The sequence below is a fragment of the Castanea sativa genome, chromosome 1 (genome assembly GCF_040712315.1).
Source record: "Castanea sativa cultivar Marrone di Chiusa Pesio chromosome 1, ASM4071231v1".
NCBI lineage: Eukaryota > Viridiplantae > Streptophyta > Magnoliopsida > Fagales > Fagaceae > Castanea > Castanea sativa.
This window is the reverse complement of record NC_134013.1, coordinates 25,400,371-25,420,266: the sequence shown is the minus strand read 5'-3', so window position 1 is coordinate 25,420,266 and position 19,896 is coordinate 25,400,371. Positions and strand designations below refer to the sequence as shown.

At 37.6% G+C, this 19,896-nt stretch overlaps 3 protein-coding genes across 3 annotated transcripts; all 3 read right to left on the bottom strand.

The window, feature by feature from the left end:
* Positions 1–2,754: 2,754 nt before the first annotated feature.
* Positions 2,755–3,219, bottom strand: LOC142623556 (uncharacterized). The gene has a single exon (XM_075796992.1). The coding sequence runs from the start codon at positions 3,217–3,219 to the stop codon at positions 2,755–2,757; it is 465 nt and encodes a 154-aa protein (XP_075653107.1).
* A 3,371-nt stretch (positions 3,220–6,590) lies between these two features.
* LOC142623545 (uncharacterized) lies at positions 6,591–8,433 on the bottom strand. Its single transcript, XM_075796984.1, has 2 exons — positions 8,324–8,433; positions 6,591–7,731 (listed from the first exon to the last, which is right to left on the bottom strand). Exons 1-2 carry the CDS (start codon positions 8,431–8,433, stop codon positions 6,591–6,593), a joined length of 1,251 nt encoding a protein of 416 aa, XP_075653099.1.
* A 5,580-nt stretch (positions 8,434–14,013) lies between these two features.
* LOC142622627 (proteinase inhibitor PSI-1.2) lies at positions 14,014–14,664 on the bottom strand. The gene is made up of 2 exons (XM_075796142.1): positions 14,542–14,664; positions 14,014–14,374 (listed from the first exon to the last, which is right to left on the bottom strand). The coding sequence occupies exons 1-2, from the start codon at positions 14,573–14,575 to the stop codon at positions 14,175–14,177; spliced, it is 234 nt and encodes a 77-aa protein (XP_075652257.1). The 5' UTR covers positions 14,576–14,664; the 3' UTR covers positions 14,014–14,174.
* Positions 14,665–19,896: the final 5,232 nt, after the last annotated feature.

Genomic DNA, 19,896 nt, shown 5'->3' with positions numbered 1-19,896 from the left:
TCCAAATCTAGCTGCTGTGAACCGTCAAGATTTAAACAGGATTCTCCGGTCAGAAATATTCTTGCACAGAGATGGACAACTCCGAGCAGCCCACGTCATCCTCGGCTACACCCCTTCTACCAAATGATTTCAAAGTCCAAAGAACGTAATCCGAGCCAGGGATTTTCGACTAGCTCGTATCGACGTTACGGTTCCTGGTTTCGTACTACCTACACCTCCCCCCGCAGGAACTCAAGACGCACAACTTCCCACCCCTCTTGCAGCCAAATTACTTTTCTCCCCAGAGCAATCCGCTAATCTTTTGGTAGAAGAAGAAAAAACTTCAACTCCCGAGCCTAATCATCCCGAGGTGACGGAAAAAGACTTTGAAGTTTTTTACCGGGAAGACGCTCCTCGCAGCTCGCATCCTTCAACCAGCACTATGGGTTTCCAAGAGAAAGAACCCAACTTACTAGCCTTGCTACAAGCACATGCAGGCAGTTCTTCCCCTGTTGTGACCGTAACTCCTTGTCCAATCACCCCCGCCGTGACACGTACGCCTCCCTCCAAGGTCGTGGACAAAAAAAGAAAGAGGGGTCAAAGTAGCAAAAACATCATAGAAATCGAAGAAGGGGAGAACCCCGACCCTTCTTCTAAAGATATTACAGCTGGGAAAGCTCTTTCCAAGAAACCTGCTCACATTGGACCTTCTAAGGACACCAGTAGCGAGCCAATAAGGAAGGCATCCATTTGGTGACCTAATTTCACCCTAAGTTCAGGCAGCCCCGTTCTGGATGATGCCAATCTTAGGGACCCAAAGAAGGGAAGCTCAAGCTTGATGACTGAATGCTTGGAGAAGGCCCTATGTCTTCCTGAGGATATGGCTGAATTGCAGTCTTTTTGCAAAAGAGAAGTCTTCCTGTCCCTTAAACAGGATTTGGCTAAGGTATTTTCCAAAGTCTTTATAATTCTATATTTATTTCTATGAAAAACATAATTCATCTAACTCTCTTAATTCATGTGCTTTGTAGGCTGTCCAGGTTTCATTCATGGCTGAGGAATGGGTGGACCATTCCTTGGACTTAGCCAGGAAAGCCGACCATAATGCCGAGGTGGCTGTGAAGGCTCAGAACGAAGCTGAACAAAACTTGAAGGAGACCTTCATTCACTTAGCCAAGGTAGAAAAAGCTCATAAAAACGCTGAGTCTGCCTTGCAAAGTTACGAGTCGCAGGCTAACCTGGCTCTCGAGGCCCAGAAGCAAGCCCAAAACAGACTTGCTCTTACTATTGTTGAACTTAAACAAGCACAGAAGGAGCTAGCCTCTAAGGAGCAGGAGAAGGCTGATGCTGAGCAAGCAGCATATGATGCTGGAATGAAGAAGGCTGCTGACAGCTTGACCGCCCAACTCAGAGGGGTTGCCAGAGCGTTTTGTTTAGAAGTGTGGGGTCGGGCTTTGGACGCTGCTAGAGTATCCATTGACTCTGAGCTTCGAGCTCCTGACAATTTTTACTATCCTCCTGCTTTGCACTTAGCTCCTGCTCCCCCTAAACCTACAAGTGATTTAGCTGCACCCATTCCGGACCCTGATTCATCTGTTGTGCAAATAACTGAAAACCCCTCTCCTCCAGCCAAGCCCATGGATGAAGTGACTGAAACCAACCCGAATGAAGGGGGACAAACAAAAAAGAAGAAGAAAGAGAAAGAAACAGAGAAGAAGAAAGACAAGCAACCAAGCGCTTAATCTCGTTGTCTTTGTTGTTTGTTTGTTTGTTTTTTTTATTTTTTTATTTTTTTATTTATAACTGAATGGATAGGAGGGACAGCCATGCTGTACTTTTTTGTTTGTTGTGAATATATTGCAGGAACCCAATATCTATTTTATTATTATTCATTTGTCAAACACAATGCCTTACAGTTCCAATGTTAAATTTTCATACATCCATAAATTGGATCATACCACCCAATTTTGCAATATAAGCCAACAGTAAAGGGCGTGCATTTTTACACTTATAATTTGAGAAACAAAGCAGGAAGCAAGATTAACTTAACACCTAAAGATTAATTTAAGTTAACACTTAACTTTTCAAAAACTGGATTACACTAAGTTAACACTTAACTTCTCAGAAACTAGACTGCGTTAAGTCAACATTTAACCTTTCATCAAGAAACGAAATTAAGTCAACACTTATCTTTTCTTTTGGGAGGTTATTAGCCTTTAGACTTATGACCCAAGGAGTCATACGTGACTTGTTAATTAAGTTGTTAATTTCTCTTAGATTGGTGGCCCGAGGAGCCATACAAGGACTAAGGTCGGTTAACACTTGTATTTGTATAAGTTGTTAATTTCTCTTAGACTTGTGGCCCGAGGAGCCGAACAAGGACTAAGGTTAGTTTAACACTTGTATTTGTATAAGTTGTTAATTTCTCTTAGACTTGTGGCCCGAGGAGCCGAACAAGGACTAAGGTTAGTTTAACACTTGTAATTGTATAAGTTGTTAATTTCTCTTTGACTTGTGGCCCGAGGAGCTGAACAAGGACTAAGGTCAGTTTAACACTTGTATTACAGTAAAAGAAAATACACATGCTAATGAAACAAAATGAGCCTACAACTGATACAAAAGAAACATCTTTCCTTAATAGTAATAATGCCGTAAGTTATTTACATTCCAAGGGCGATGAACCACCCTTCCATCCAAATCTTCCAAACGATAAGCCCCTATACCTGCTACTGACGTAATTCTATACGGCCCTTCCTAGTTAGGTCCTAATTTACCCTAAGCAGGATTTCTCGCTGTTCCTACCACTTTTCTTAACACCAAATCGCCTGGTACCAAAGGTCTTGATTTAACTCCTTTATCATATGTTTGCTTGAGTTTCTGTTGGTAGCTTCCCATCTTCACACTAGCTACTTCTCTTCTTTCTTCGATGGTATTCAAACTATCATGCTGCATGTCACGATTACTTACATTGTTATACTGATCGGATTTCAAGGTGGGAAAGCCCGACTCCAATGGGATTACAGCTTCCATTCCATATGTCATTGAAAAGGGTGTCTCGCCTATCGATCTTTGGGGCATAGTACGATAAGCCCATAACACATGAGGCAACTCTTCTACCCATCGTCCTTTAGCATTGTCTAAACGCTTCTTTAATCCAGCCAAAATAACTTTATTTGTAGCTTTGGCTTGACCATTTCCTTGAGGATAGTCCGGTGTTGAATATCCATTCCTTATTCCCATATCTGCGCAATACCAGCAGAAAGCCTTGCTATCAAATTGGAGTCCATTATCAGAAATCAAAGTATGTGGGACTCCAAAGCGAGTTATGATATTCTTCTAAATGAACCTTTTAGCATCCGCATCCCTGATATTGGCTAATGGTTCAGCTTCCTTCCACTTCGTAAAATAATCTGTGCCGACAAGGAGCCATTTCCTATTACCAACTGCCCGAGGAAAACGTCCGATGATATCCAAACCCCACTTAGCAAAATGCCATGGACTAGACAATGGATTTAAGACACCCCCTGGTTGATGAATGTTTGGCGCAAACCTTTGACACTGATCACACTTTTTGGCATACTCTTGGGAGGTCCTCTGCATGTTTGGCCACCAATATCCTTGAGTCATGGCTTTATGGGCTAATGATCTTCCTCCAATATCACTCCCACATATTCCTTCATGTAACTCTTCCAACAAGGGCTCCACAGCTTCAAGGTGTATGCAGAGCAAATACGGCCCCCAGTAAGATCGTCTGTACAGCTTATGCTCTTCTGACAGCCAATATCGGGGAGCGCTTCTCCGTACCTTCTCGGCTATCACTTTATCTTCAGGTAATACACCGTGCTGTAGGAAGGTTACAATCGGATCCATCCAGCTCAGGCCCACACGAATGCTGTGAACCCTGACTGCCGAGATGTTTGTAAGGCTAGAGGTCAACAAATCCTCTACCATTATCATCCGTGGCAACTTTGAGCCCAGCGATGTGGCTAACATGGCCAATGAGTCGGCATGAGCGTTTTGCCCTCTTGGAATCTGTTGTACTTGAAAAATTTTAAACAAACTTAACACCCCCTTGACTCGTTCAAGATATTTCTTCATTCTCTCATCTCTTGCCTCAAACTCTCCATTAACTTGTCCGACAAATAATCTAGAATCACAATACAACTCCACTTTTTCTCCTCCCAAATGCCTAACCATTTGGGCGCTCGCCAAGGGAGCTTCATACTCAGCCTCATTGTTAGTGGCTATAAATCCAAGCCTCAGTGACTTTTCCATAACTAGCTTCTCAGGAGTAATTAACACAACTCCAATCCCGGCTCCCTTTCGATTTGATGCCCCATCCGTATAGACTTCCCAAAGAGGGACATTCCCAGCCCAATAGTCATTACAGTCATCATTGCATCTTCTTGATTAGTTTCACTTTTTGTGAATTCAGCCACAAAATCGGGAATAATTTGCCTTTTAATGGCTGTCCGGGGCATATATTTAACATCATAAGCTCCCAGCTTAGTTCCCCATTTGGCTACGCGACCCGTGTAGTCTGATTTCCTCATGATAGCCTGCAGAGGCAACTGGGTGAGCACCACTATTGTATGAGCTTGAAAATAATAAGGCAGCTGCCTTATAGCATGTACCACAGCTAGAAGAGCTTTTTCCAAAGGTAAATATCGTTGCTCGGCTTCTTGTAAAGATTTGCTGATATAATATATTGGTTTTTGAACCCCGTCATCATTCCGTATTAAGACAAGACTTACAGCATGGTTCGTGATGGCTAGATAGGCATAGAACACCTCTTCTTTCTTTGGCCTTGATAATATCGGGGGGTTCGTCAAGTATTGTTTCAAATCTTCAAAAGCCAAGTTACACTCATCTGTTTACTGGAAATTTTCCATTTATGTAAAAGACGATAAAAAGGTCGGCATATATCCACAGACCTGGATATGAACCTATTCAAGGCTGCAAACATTCCAGCTAGCTTTTGTACCTCCTTAGGATTCCAAGGAGGATGCAACCCTAAGATGGCTTTGATTTGGTCAGGATTAAATTCAATTCCCCGATGAGTTATCATATACCTGAGGAACTTTCCCGAGCCTACCCCGAAAGAGCACTTAGATGCATTAAAACGCAATTTATACTTCTTAAGTACTGAGAAAGTTTCGTGTAAGTCCTTCAAATGGTCTCCCGTCTTTTTACTTTTGATCACCATATCATTGATATATGCCTCCATATTACGCCCTAATTGTGAATCAAACATTCTAGTCACCATCCGTTGATAAGTGGAGTCTGCATTCTTAAGACCAAAGGGCATCACTCGATAATAATAATTGCCATTAGGAGCACGAAAAGCTGTCTTCTCCTGATCATTCAATGACATAGGGATTTGATGATAACCCTGAAAAGTATCCAAGAAACTCATCCGGGGATGCCCAACAGTTGCATCCACCAATTGATCAATTCTTGGGATGGGGAAAGGATCCTTTGGACATGCCTTGTTTAGATCAGTGAAGTCAACACAAACTCTCCATTTGCCGTTCTTCTTTTTTACCACAACAGTGTTGGCCAGCCACTCAGGATAACAAATTTCCTTGATTGCCCCTGCTTGCTTTAGCTTGTTAACTTCCTCCTTAACTGCCTCTGCATGCTCTTAGGATGCACGCTGAGAAGGCTGCTTCCGGGGCATTGCATTGGGACTAACATTCAAATGGTGGAAAATGAATTCCAGATCAATTCCCGAGACATCATAGGTTGTCCACGCAAAAACATCAATGTTATCTTGTAAAAATTGAACCAACTCCTCCCTTTCCAGCACTGATAACTGTGATCCCACCTGAAAATATCTCTCATTATCTTCTCCTATAAATATTTTGTCCAACTCCTCGGTAGAACCTCCATCCTTATCAACACCTACTTCCCGAGCAAATTTCTTTAATTGCTATGATGCTTTCGATGTCGCCCCTGCTAATGAACCTTGGCTTGTTCTGATATTTGCAGACATTAGACACTGCCTGGCTACCATGTAATACTCCCACATTTCCTCGGATAGGATATTTCACTATTACGTGCAAAGTTGACGAAACTGCCCCCATTGCATGGAGCTAAGGCCTAGCCAAAATAGCCGTGTACGGTGAGTATGCCATAACAACTATGAAGTTAACTTGGACTTCGGTACCCTCCACCTGTACAGGTAACCTAATCATCCCCCGTGGAATTACCTGTTTCCCGTTAAAGCCTACCAATAGGGAATCATACTTCTCCAAATCCTCTTCTCTCAACTTTAAACCATTAAATAGGTCAGGATACATGATTTCTGCACCACTTCCATCATCCACCAAGACTCGCCTCATGTCGTATCCCCCGATACGAATAGTTACTACCAATGCATCGTCATGGGGTTGATACGTGCCCTCCTTATCTTTATCAGAGAACCCCAATACCGGCGTCGTCGAGAACCTCATTCTTTTAACTAGTTGATTGTTTTCCTCCATGACTTCATTTCCAAAACCGTTTGGCACGGACATGATCCATGAAGGATCCCCGACTTCTCTTCTCAGCTGCGTCAAAATAACATTAATGGTGCCTAGAGCTGGCTGAGGAGCATTTCCCCAATACATTCAAGTACCTTGTTGTCCCACTTGCCCGTCCGGTATAGCCAAGAAGTGATTGATCTTCCCAGCTTTAACTAATTGGTTCAGATGATCACGCAATGTTCGAAAATCTTCTGTGGTATGTCCCTTGTCTTGATGATAATGACAATTAAGATTTTGATTCCTCGTGGATGCATTTCCACTCATCTTGTTGGGTGGTCTAAAGTACGGTTCATGCCGAATTTTCTCCAATATGTGATGGATAGGCTCCTTGAACAATGAATTAACCAACATTGGGTGACTTGGAAAGTCTTGCTTAGGCCGACTGCCTAGAAACCCCATTCCCCGAAGATCTTTCTTCTCCGGATACACCTTCACTTTTTCTTTGCTTTGCATTTGATCCTCTTCCACCCGTTTATATTTATCTATCCGGTCCATAAGCTGGCACATATCTACAGCTGCTTTCATTGTCAAGGACTTTCTCAATCCATGTTCCGTGGGAAGCCCCACCTTAAAGGTTCTCACAGCCACACTTTCCACATCACCGTCAATTTCATTATACATTTCCCAATATCGATCAGAATAAGTTTTGAGTGTTTCTCCTTCCCTCATGGCCATAGATAGTAAAGCATCCAAGGGTTTTGGGATCCTACTACAAGTTATAAAATGTGCCCCGAATGCCCTAGTCAATTCTTCAAAGGACGCTAGGGAACTTTCTGCCAAAGCATCAAACCATCGCATGGCTACTGACCCCAAACTGGAGGGAAACACTTTGCACATCAGCGCCTCATTATTCAAGTAGACAACCATCTTTTGATTAAAATGACTGACGTGTTCTATAGGATTAGTCCTTCCATTGTAAATAGTAAATATAGGTTGAGAAAACCTGCGGGGGAGCTTTGCCCTATTTATCCTGGCCACAAAGGGGGATTTTGAAATTTGCCTCAAAGCTTTACCCATTGCATCATTTCCATCGCCGTGGTATGCTCCACTTTCTCCTTGCGTCTCCTTCCACTTCTTTGTCCTAACACCCAAAGAAGCACTAACACGGGCCTCACTGTGAGGAGACTCAAGTGTTGGAAGTTCCTTTCCTCCAAATTTTGCTTCAGATCTGTCGCTGGAAGAACAAGAAGAGCTCTTCCTTCCCCGTTTCTTACTATCTAAATGCCTGCGTTAGTAATCTATCTCAGACTGCATTTGTTGCAACACATCGTCGCGAGACATTTGCCCCTCAGTTGGTGATCGTTGCTCAGCGCCCTGACCGCTACGATGTGATTCCACCGCCACCCCTGAAGTATGTCTCTTCCCTACTCCCCGTTGGAGACTTACGGTTAAGTCTCTTCTTCGTGAACTTACTGATTCTCCCCTTTCTAGGCTTGCCTCTGCCATATACCTTTAAACCAGAATGTCTCACTTTGTTGTTCCCCACAGACGGCGCCAATTGTAAGGACCAAAAATCATACAACAAACAGACTGCCACAATACGTTTTATGATTAGAGATTCGAATACAATGAATTTGTAGAGAGGGTAACAACAACAAAAGTCCCTCTTCTATGTCTCTTCTCTCTTATTTATATCCTTTGCCCTTATCATCTCAGCCCTACACCTTTTCATCTACTCAATCTCTTCCCCTAAGACCTGTCCGTCGGTAATGGAGAAAAGCTCTAGCCCTGTGTTCTATACTGTTCAGGTCATGTCTATATTAATGCAGCGGACAAAGGTGGTATTTCCTATTTAATGCGGCCAGAATGGTTGGTACAGGACATTTAATGCAACGCTCATAGTTATCCAGCTCCACCCAGATATTTGCAATATGTCCCCTACATCATCAATCTCTCTTTCTTCCTTTACCCGACCATCCCACTTCATCCTCGGGCATATTTCTTTATTCTCCTCTGCTCATTAGACCTTTCAGTATGTCTTCAGGTCTTCAGCTCTTTGGATCCTCGGGTCTTCGGATCTTCGGCACCTCACAATAAGTATTATACATGAGAGATACTATAAATTCTTATAATTTTTTTCACAATGCACTGTGCATTGCACGAAACATTGACTAGTAAAAAATAAAGAGGATCCTAGCCTAGTCTTTGAGCAAGCTTGTGTTCAATTAAAGGATTCTAAAAATATAGGACATAGGTTAGAATAATTCTCTCTAAATCTTTTGATGAAGACATTTGAACAATTATGGTGGGAAGTATCGTCTTTAATTTCTGTTGTTTTCAATTTTTTTAATTTTAATTTTTTTTTTTGTTGATAATGAAAAATTATATTGACAAATTTTAACAACAAACTTGGTTATAGTCTAAGGTTACAAGTTCTGCTTAAAAATCAATATGGCTACATAATTTGATAATCTAATCGTTAAATTACATGTTCTTAATCCACGTGTAAAATTTCGTGTCAATCGGATTTTATTTACTATTTGATCTATAAACTTATTTTTTATACATAATTTTATACTACAAAAACTTAAAATTTAAATATTTGATTGATGACATAGCTATTAATATTTAATCTTAAGAATTTTATGCAAATATGAAGGATATAAGAAAAAAATGTAATCCAACAGTGAATTTTTCAAAATTCACATCAAATAAAAATATATTAAGTGAAATTATAGTTTTAGATTACAACTAAGTTTATTGCTAAACTTTATCCAATAGAGAATTGAAATAAACCTTGAATTAGTGAATGTCTCCATTGAAAACATACAGAAATATTAACCACCAATAAAGTGATAGTTATTGTAGTAATTATGTACTTCCATAAATAGATAGTTACAATTACAATGAAAATTAATAGATTGAAGCCTTAAAAGATGGAAGTTTATTTTGTCAAAAAAAAAAAAAAAAAACTCAGAGATAACGAGGGAAAAATAAAAACAATTGATTAAATTGAAAATTCTTCTAAACACACGAAGTATCATTGTGTGATCATATGCCCAAGAGTTTTAAAGTCCTAAATGTGTGTTTTTTATACAAGCTTACCACATACAACACATACTTTTAAGAAATATGGGATAATTATTATTTATATTTTGACAAAAAATTTCTTCAAACTAGTTTGTAAAGAAACCTTTCAAACTCTCACTAAAAAATTAATATGGCTATATATTTTGAAAACTTAATAGTTAAGTTGCATGTTATTTATTTTTTAATTTCCTAGCCATTAGAGGCCTCTAATGAGGGCCTTAATGGTTGGGGTAATGCCTCTAGTGCTTTAATGAGAGTGTTTTTGTAAGGTTGAATTTATTCAATGATGTGTTAGCTTTATTTCGTGCCAAATTTATTTGTAATTTAGGAATTAGATACCCTGTATTTAGGTGGAAATTATGTAAAGGTAGTGTATGAGAGAGTGAAGAAACCTCAAATGTGTGTACTCAAGAAGAGCCTAGCAACTGGATTTCGCGATTGGCGAGTCGCCAAAGGCGGCACACGCGTGAAGCATGCAAGGGAGCTGAAGGGTCGTGATAGCTGGAGCACTATAGGAAAAAACTTCCATCTGGCCAGGCAGTTAGCTCGCGACTCAAACTCACGACTCGTTCCAGTCGCGAGGCCAAGTCGCCAGAATGCTAAAGCTGAAAAATTACACCATCTCTCTCTATACAAAGCAAATTGAAAGGAAAAGACCCAAAAAAATTCAATCTTAGACATCAATATTTTTACTAATAGTTAAGAAATTTCTGCTCTTTCCATTTCAAGAGAAAGGGAGGTTTTTGAAGTCTTCTTTGTAGTCGGCTTTGGACCTTTAAACCTCCTTTGCTGGGCCATTCCCTTCAACCTCTAGGTTTGGCATTTTTACTCTAATGTAATGTTTGGTACGAGGTAATATTTTAGGATTCTCAAGAATATTTAAAAATTCTCATGTTTGGTTGCAAATCACACTAGGGAATTAGATGCCAGGGAATCTGTGTAATACCCCAATTTTTTTTTTTTTTTTATGATTATCTTCGTACCTTGTAATTTTTAATATATAGTTGAGGTACTATATGTGTGCGCACAGTAAGATGGGAGTAGACAATTTTGTGGTTCTACAAATAAGTGAGAAAATTAAAGTTTTAGTGTATACAATTTGGTGTGGCAATTAAGATAATAAATAAATAAATAAAAGAGGAAGATGTTTATGGGCTTCTAGAGACTAAAGAAATAAGCTCAAGTGGGTTTTAAGCTCCAGCCCACTATTCCACCAAGCCCACATCTCTGATGTGTTAAAATATAGAGTGGAGGAAAAGATAAATTAGGGTTTTCATAAGTAGGGTTTCATCACTAAGGAAGCTAGGAAGTGTGTTTTTCCCTTGAAGTTTAGCAGTTAGAACACATACAATTGAAGAGGCAAAATTATTTAGGGGCATAAGGTTTGGCTACAAAATCAAGGTGAGAACCCCATCTCAATATTTCTATACTGGTTATAAATCTTGAGATATAATTACGATTTTGGCAGCGTTGTAAGATTCAGTTATGTCTACTACTTTGACTAATCGATTTCAATGGAAAGATGGTTATATATATGAGTGTTATTCATGTAAAGATCTAATTGTAATACTCTTTAAGTTATGGTACTTTTGTGTTTTATATTGATTACCCGTTGACGTTGAGGACCTCGGGTCTAACAAAGGACTATATATATTAGATTAATTCCTAAAAGTGAGTACACAATTTCATTGAACTGCCTACAGATTTCATTTGAATATAGATTCCAAGATTATAACCTTAAATCCTAAAGTTGGCCCTGTGTCCTTACGTTTTCAATGGGAATATTAATTTAAGGTCTAGGGTATTTCGGCTCGTGCTTCTCTAATGGTAATATAAGATTTAACCCAATGCAAGGAAACATAATTGGCCTCCGTGTATATGGCTTGCACGTTGTCCACTGTGCATCCCTAGAACAAGTTTTGTTCTCTAGGTTCAAAACTACTACAGTTGTTTTGAAGGATATTGACAGAATTGATTTTTATCCGAATTGTAATTTCATCCCAAAATATTATGATATTAAATCCATTAGGGTCAATGGTATTAAGTCCATGAACAAAGTCATATTAGATGTGGCCCAAAGTATTCATTGGGGTTATATTATATCCAAAAGTACTGGCTACTGCCTCTAAGTTTTGATAAATTCCAGGAAACATATTTTTGGATAGAGGTGCTTTGCATTAGTGTTAGCATTTAGTTCAGCAAAGTATAGTCTTAGTGAGTCAGTTTGTATAATTCCATAAGATTTATATTTTGTGGAGGATATTAAGTTATTTCCATGATTGAATATATGTCCTTTTTGAGAGTGTTTTGAGACTTTTTGAAGGGTGTTTCGGTTGGACTTTCAAAGTGATTCAAGTCCTGTAAGTAATTGTGCATAATATGCACAAGTTTTGTTCCTTAGGTTCTTAGAAGTTAAAAGTTTTCAAAAGTTATGTTTTTAAGCTTACATTTTCTAAAGTTTATCAAAAGCACTTTTTTTATGTCATTGAAAGAGAAACTGCGACTTTTAAATAATGTTTTAAAGAGAAACTTCGAATTTTAAATGAAGTTTTGAACATCTAAATCTCATTAAAAATATGATTTCTAAACTAAACTATTTTTAGAAAATAATTGAGTTTCAAGTAAGTTTTCTAAAAACGTTCTTGTTCTTTAAGTTTGTTTAAAACCAAGCGATTTCAAAGTCATATTTTTATTTTCCAAATGGTATTTAAGATGTTTCTTTTAGCAAATTAGGTTTTCAAACTTACTCAAGAATTATAAAAATATTTATATAAACTCTTTAGTTCTTATTCATTCCCTAAGAGAGTCAAGCATCCTTTGATTCAGTTTCAATTCAATATTGTGATATTCGATATGTCTCTATATCTAGAATAATTGTTAATATTAAGAAAATTATTCTATTTTGTATATATTTTGTTTTGTGATATGTGACTCAAAATGAGTGTTTTTAGAATTGAACAGATATATGTTTAAATCTGCTCACAGGATTGTATGTGAGAATATGTGTTGATCCCTCACCAGCAGGGGTTAGATGTTGGTATCCGCTCACAGGATTGTATATGAGAATATGTGATGTGTATATGTGACACTATGCTCTGATCAATTATATGCATATGTTTTCGAATGATTTTAAGATGTGATTACATATGTATTAAGTGATTCATTATATGTTTTGGAATAATTATATTTGATATCATTGAGTGAGTTTGTGAAAAATCAAAATAATCGTGCTTTACTTGACTCTATCATGTTGTGTATTGTGTATAATTGCTTATTGGATGTGTGGCTCACCCCATCAATTATTATTTTCAAATCAAAGTGTAGTTGGGGATAGAACCTTTGGATCACTCTGTAAGGTGCAAGGTAGAGCGTGGAAGTTGTAGGCGACTTCAGTATTACTTGAAGACTTATAGAATTTTAGTTACCTTTATTTTGTAATTCATGTTTTTGTATAGTGGACATTATTTCCAATTTGTAGAGTTTAGATTTATGTAAGAGGTTTTTTTAGAGTATTGTTTCTTTGGAGTTTTAATTTATTTTGAATTATTTATGTTTATTGAGTTATATAAGTTTAGGAAGTTAGTCATGCATCTAAATTTATGTTCCATGGATTTGGGTCATGACAATCTGGATTCCTTCTCTAAACCATTCTTAGTAGGGATGTGGATTTTTTTTAAAACAGGTAGGATTGTGGATTTCTTTTAAAACAGGTGGGTATCTATATTCCCAAACTTAAAGGAAATTGTATTTTTTTTTTATTTATAAATTGACAATTTAAATCCTTTTTTCCTTATCATTTAAGTGATTAAGATAAAATATAAAACAAATTATCTTTTCCCTTGTCTTTATCTTTTCCTACCAAAATAATATAAACAGGATAAACAACTCGGTTGATATATTCTTTAACAAAGTTCTATTTAGGTTTCACATGTGGAAAAAAAAAGTTTGAAGAAGGGGACCCTCCATTATTACTAGGTATTCACTTTTGTTGTTGTGTGTGTTTTGCTCAACAAATTAATTTTTAGTTTATATTTTGTTTTTCATTATTTATTTAGAAGAAGATTTTTTTAAAGACTTAGTAGTTCACATTCATATCTAAGGATAAAATAGAAAAAATAAATAATTCATTTAAAATTCTTGAAAATAAACCAAACATTATCATTTCATACTCCTAGGAATCTTAAGAGATTCCCAATGAACCCAAACATAAGAATCACTACCTTATTAGGCATCCAGATTGTAAGGAATCATATTCCTAAGAATTTGAATGCTAAGAGTAATGTGGATTCTCTCATACCAAACGTCACTTAAAATCTTTGTTTCTTTAACTCAGCTCTTGCCTGCTTTAGTTTGCCATCTTTTGTTCTTGGTTGTTAGTGGTAGATCATAGGACACACACTTGTCAATGATCCAAACAACATTTTAATATATTTTTCTTATAGATCAGTTACATAAATAAACAAAAAAAATCCCATCATGTAACTAGTGAACGCAATTATTATTTCAATATATGAAATTGTAAATACTAATTCATAGCTTATTTATTCTTCTTCTCAAAAAAGAAAAAAAAAAAAAAGAAAAAAGAAAAAAAGCTTATATAGTTTCACTCTGAATGCAACTTACAAGTAATCCAATTTTTCAATTTCCCTTACAATAGACCGAAGTCCCATCAGCAAGGTGAAGAGTGCAGTTCTTTGGAGCTAAGCAACAGTTGCACCTTGGATTTAGTTTATTTTCACCCGAAGATGGGCAAGTCATATACTCCACCTGTAAGCAATATAGTGGGCAAGCTTTAGCGCTTATTATGTCCACCGGATTCATGCTGAGTAAAATTGCACCTGTTGATTAGCAAAAATAAGAAAAACACCATGGGAAAAACCCTCAAAAAATTTTAATTTAATTTTTAAATACCACATATCTTATACAACATAGTACACACAATTCCCAGAATCATGAAGCACCAGAATAATACTAATAATAAATTTAAAAGAGAAGTGAAGCTCACCATATAGCACAAGGAGAAGAGCCTTCACTGCCATGCTTTCCAAGCTCTCAGTATTTTTGTGGTGATAAGATTGGTATTTATAGGAAATTAAAGTAAGTTATATTAAATGACTTGTGTCTAGTGGCAAAAGTAAGTTGTTATTAAATAACTTGTGTCCAATAACAATTATTATTGGACACGTTAAGATACGGACATATATTCAAAAGTAGACATGTGTCTGTAATCCATCATGTCCGGTGGAAATTTGTCATCAACAACATAGCCAATTTGTCCAGTAACGCAGCAATAATTGACTTAGATTTTGCTTACTTCAAGTCAATTTTGCGTGCTGTAATTAATAGCGCACTTGAGTTGAGTTCACTTATATTGCGTGTCTATTCAAAAACTAGTAGATAAAGACTAGTCTCATCACATGCGCTTCGCGCATGCGATGAGACTTTTCTTTTTTAGTGGTCCTATTTTGTAGAAAAAAATTGTATTTAATTATTTTATATATATATATATATATGATTTTTATTTAAAAAATCTAATTTATAAGTGAATAAATCAATTTAAAAATTAATAGGAGAGTGGTCCTATTTTTTAGGCAATATTTTAGCGGGAGTTGGAGTTGCATTTTTACCGGATTGTCCTTTAGTTTTGTCTCTACTTAAACATAAGACTGTAGGGGCATCTTTGAACTAAAAAGATGAGTTTTTACCAGATTGTCCTTTAGTTTTGTCTCTATTTAAATATAAGACTGTAGGGACATTTTTGAATTAAAAAAAATAAGAATCCAAACAGGAGAAGCCCCTTAAATAGTAGTATAGATAACCACCGGAATTGGGAGTCAACTGGGAGGATAATGCATTCTCAAAAAAAAAAAAAAAAAAACCTGGGAGGATAATGTTACAAATTATAATTTTTTAACGCTTTGCTGAAATTGCTGAAAAAGGCTGACTTCTGAATTCAGTTTTTTGAAAAAGCTCACTTCTTGAAATTTAACACATTTTGACTAATCTGAAGATTCCAAACAGTTAGTAGCCCATTTATTTTTAGCATCCAGAGTTCTAAAAAAAAAAAAAAACTTATTTTACACTTTAAGATATTATTTTATATATTTTAACAACTTATTTAACAGTGCACTCAATATCTTATTTTTTATTTTAACATACATCCCAATCAAATGATATAAACAATTTATCTCTCTTTTCCTTCTCTTCTTCTCAGCGCAAACCCAACACCGCCAGCAATTACCTACCAACGAAAACTCAGCCACCCCTTAAACACCACTTCAACAAAATAAAAAATAAAAAATTGCAACCATATAAAAAACCCCACAATTGACCCACAGCAAAGTCACTGCAAAACCATAAAATCTCACCAAATTAAACCATGAAAGTCCCAGCAAGAAAACCCAAAAAATGTAAAAAATAAAATGAGAGCTAAATAAACCTTCTCATGTCTGTTAAACATATGGCTCAGTTGGTAATGAAACACAGAGCAAATGATGTCGTTTATCAAAAACGGATGCCTCAAAACTGTGTCGTTCCATTTAGTGAGTGCATGCGTGGGATATTTGTTTCAAAAGATCACACATGAGACAACTAATTCAAACGGTGACGTATTAAGTAAAGCATGAACACGGAACAAAACACGACAGCGTTTTGGTCTGGCTAATCTTAGAATCCTCCAAGACTTTGTGTTGTGTGTAAATTGCAATGAACCATACCATCTGGTCTGGTTGTTGTGAATTACGTTAATAAAGCAATTTCTGTGATTCATGCTGAAATTTAAATATATAAAAAAAAAAACTGTGTCGTACCCAAGGTTGATTAAAATTCAGACTACTACGAAACTTGTTGATAATTGTTAGAAATACTGAATAAGTGTATTGTATTTCTTAAGTAATAGAATATAAATGAGTGCCTTTATATAGGAGGCAGAGTATGCAGTACAAGTAAGTGTGCTATACAAGTAAATAAGGTGGGCCTAAAGTCCACATACCCTAATACACATTAACAACTCCCCTTAAACTTAAGGTGGATGTGAGACCAACTTGGGGTTGTCAACCAAAGTACGAAGACGTCCCTTAGGATGTGACTTGGTGAAGATATCTGTAAGTTGATCTTTAGAGGAGACTGAGATCAACTTGAGAGCACCATGGACAAAGCACCATGAACAAGATGATAACGGATAAAATGACAGTCAATCTCGATGTGTTTAGTCCATTCATGGAAGACATCATTGTAAGCAATATGAATGGCACTCTGGTTGTCACAATAAAGAGGAGTAGCAGAGGATGTGGACACATCTAAGTCTTTGAGAACCCATCGTAGCCAAAGGAGCTCAGATGTGATATTAGTAAGGGCACGATATTCTGCTTAAGTACTGGAGCGAGCCACATGAGTTTATTTCTTACTTTGCCAAGAAATCAAAGAAGAACCAAGAAGAAAGCAATAACCAGTGGTGGATCTGCGATTAGTGAGATCTCCTACTCAGTCAGCATCAAAAAATGCACGGAGAACAAGAAGAGACTGAGCAGAGTAGAAAAGACCATCGAAGAGAGTGCCATTTAAGTATCGAAGAATGCATAGAACAGCAACATAGTGAGTCGATCATGGAGCAGACAGATACTAACTCACCTGGTGAACAGCATAGGAAATGTTTGGACGAGTGACAGTGAGATAAACTAGGCTGCCAACCAAGCGTCTGTAAAGAGAGGGATTAGAAAATGGTTTCCCTTTTGTGGGAGTCAAATGTGCATTAAACTCAACTAGAGTGTCAACAATCTTGCTATCAATGAGTCCAACTCGAGACAAGAGTTCAAAGGCATACTTGGCTTATGTAATACAAAATCCATCTGTAGAATTAGTGATTTTAAGACCCAAGAAGTAGCTAAGATATTCAAGATCTTTCATCTCAAACTGCTGACTGAGAAAATTCTTGAGTTCTTGAATGCCACTGAGGTCATCACCAGTTATGATCATATCATCCACATATAGGAGAAGTAAAATAGTGCCTTTGTCAGTGCGACGAAGAAATAAGGTAGAATCATAATAATTAGCCCTGTAACTCAAGCGAGAGATGGTAGAGCTGAATTTGGCAAATCAAGCTCGTGGAGCACATCAAAGGTAACAAACCTTGTTTGATTCAACAGAAAGACCAAGAGGAGGTTGCATATAAACTTCTTCACTTAAATCCCCGTTAAGGAATACATTTTTGATATCCATATGAAAAAGGTCCCATTTACTAGCAATAGCAACAGCTAAGAGGGCACGAACAGATGAGATACGAGCAACCGGAGCAAAGTTCTTTTCATAATTAATCCCATACTCCTGTGTAAAACCTTTTGCAACAAGACGAGCTTTGTAGCACTCAATGGAACCACTATAGCAAATCTTAATCTTGTAGATCCATTTACAACCAACCACAGATTTTCCAGGGGGAAGAGTCACCAAATTCCAAGTATGGTTTTTAAATAATGCATCAAGTTCCTCTTTTATTGCAATCTGCCATAAAGGGTCAATGGAAGCCTCACGATAGGTGTGAGGCTCGTGCAGTGTAGTAAGGGCAGTGTAACAATAATAGTCAAGTAAATGTGTAGGAATGAATCTTACCCGAGTTGAGTGATGAGGTGGAATGTCTTGTGCAAGATCTTCAGGCGGAGCAGGAGCAAGGGACCCAAGCTCAAGGTTGGGTAGCTCGTCTTCAACCTGTTCATCTTCCAGTTGTTTATTAAAGGGTGAACTTGAAAAATGAAAAAGGATCAAGAAAATTTGGTGGTTGGACAGAGAAGTCTACAGGAGAATCAGGGGCAACTATAGGAGGATTAGGAGTAGCTACAGAAGGAATATGTACCTCATCTAGAAAAAGACCTAAGACAGAGGAGGAAGATAAGGAGGCAACAAAGTGAGAAAGCTCGACAAAAGAGCGATGTTCCCAAAAAACAACATTGCTAGAGACACGAAGACGATGAAAGACAGGATCATAACATCGATACCCTTTTTGAGTTTCTCCATAGCCAAGAAAACAACAAAGCCTTGACTGAGGCTCAAGTTTGTTATGCTCATGTGGCTGAAGAAGAATGAAACAAGCAAAACCAAAGGAGCGAAGGTGGTGATAGTATGGAGGTGACCCAAAAAGGCATTCATATGGAGTTTGATTTTGGATAACAGGACTTGGAATGCGATTAATAGCATGAACAACATGAAGATCAGCTTTGCGCCAAAAAGGAGCAGGAACTTTGGCAGAGAGAAAGAGAGCACGAACAGTGTCAAGAATATGACGGAGTTTTCATTCGGCTCTACCATTTTGCTGAGAGGTAGCTGGACAAGTTACTTGATGAACAGTGCCATAGGAATGCAAAATAGCTTGGAAAGCATATTAAGTGTACTCAAGTGCATTATCAGATCTAAAAATTTTGATACATTTGAAAAATTGAGTTTCAATCATTTTTGCAAAATTAGAATATACTTGTAATAATTCAGAACGATGTTTCATATGAAAAATCCAGCTATAGCGGGAATAATCATCAACGAAGACAACAAAATATCAAAATCCACCAATATTAAAGACAGGGGAAGACCCCCAGACATCAGAATGAATTAGGTTAAAGATATGAGTGGACATTGATTCACTAGTATTGAAAGGCAAAGCTGGTTGTTGTCCTAACTGACATGAAACACAACCAAAATTTTCTGTAGACACTGAACCTAACAAACCTCTAGAAACCAATTGTTGTACTCGAGAAGAAGATGCGTGACCAAGTCGAGCATGCCAAAGTGCAAGGGAAGGAATAGAAGAAACTGTAGCAGCTGCAGCAACAGAAACAGGAGCAACAAGTGGAAGACGAAGGTTGTCCACGGGAAGCATACGCCCAACTCTAAGACCGGTCCCAAGCTCCTATCCCGTCCTTTGATCTTGCACAATACACCCAGAATAATCAAATATAATGTAATAACCCAACTCAGCTAATTATCCCATAGAAAAAAAAATTGTAAGAAAGGTCAGGAATATTAAAGACCTCAGGAACTGAGAGGTTGGAGGTCGAAACGGAACCTATATTATGACCAGACATTATGGAACCATTTGCTATGCGAATATTAAGAAGGCGTAGTGCAAGTTTCAGTTTAAAAAATAAGGATGAGTGAGGTGTCATGTGATTGCAACAAGCAGAATCCATAAGCTAAGAAGAAGGAGACATACCAGATAAAACTAAGAGAGAAGAGGAATAAGATGCATTACCAACCATACGAATGACATTGGCGATGGTGTTTTTAAGGTCATTTGTGGACATGGTGAAAGTGTGACCTGAAGACTTAGACTGTGTAGAGACGGGAGCCATTGGTTGGACACTCTCAGTGTTAGCAACAG

What these genes read in the sequence shown, in the direction of transcription:
- LOC142623556 (XM_075796992.1), bottom strand. Translation starts at nt 3,219, where the DNA reads ATGGGAATAAGGAATGGATATTCAACACCGGACTATCCTCAAGGAAAT.
- LOC142623545 (XM_075796984.1), bottom strand. Translation starts at nt 8,433, where the DNA reads ATGAAGTGGGATGGTCGGGTAAAGGAAGAAAGAGAGATTGATGATGTA. An exon ending in AGCGTTGCATTAAATGTCCT is followed by an intron (nt 7,732 to 8,323) that starts GTACCAACCATT and finishes TTACTAACGCAG; the next exon opens with GCATTTAGATAGTAAGAAAC.
- LOC142622627 (XM_075796142.1), bottom strand. Translation starts at nt 14,575, where the DNA reads ATGGCAGTGAAGGCTCTTCTCCTTGTGCTATATG. An exon ending in TCTTCTCCTTGTGCTATATG is followed by an intron (nt 14,375 to 14,541) that starts GTGAGCTTCACT and finishes GCTAATCAACAG; the next exon opens with GTGCAATTTTACTCAGCATG.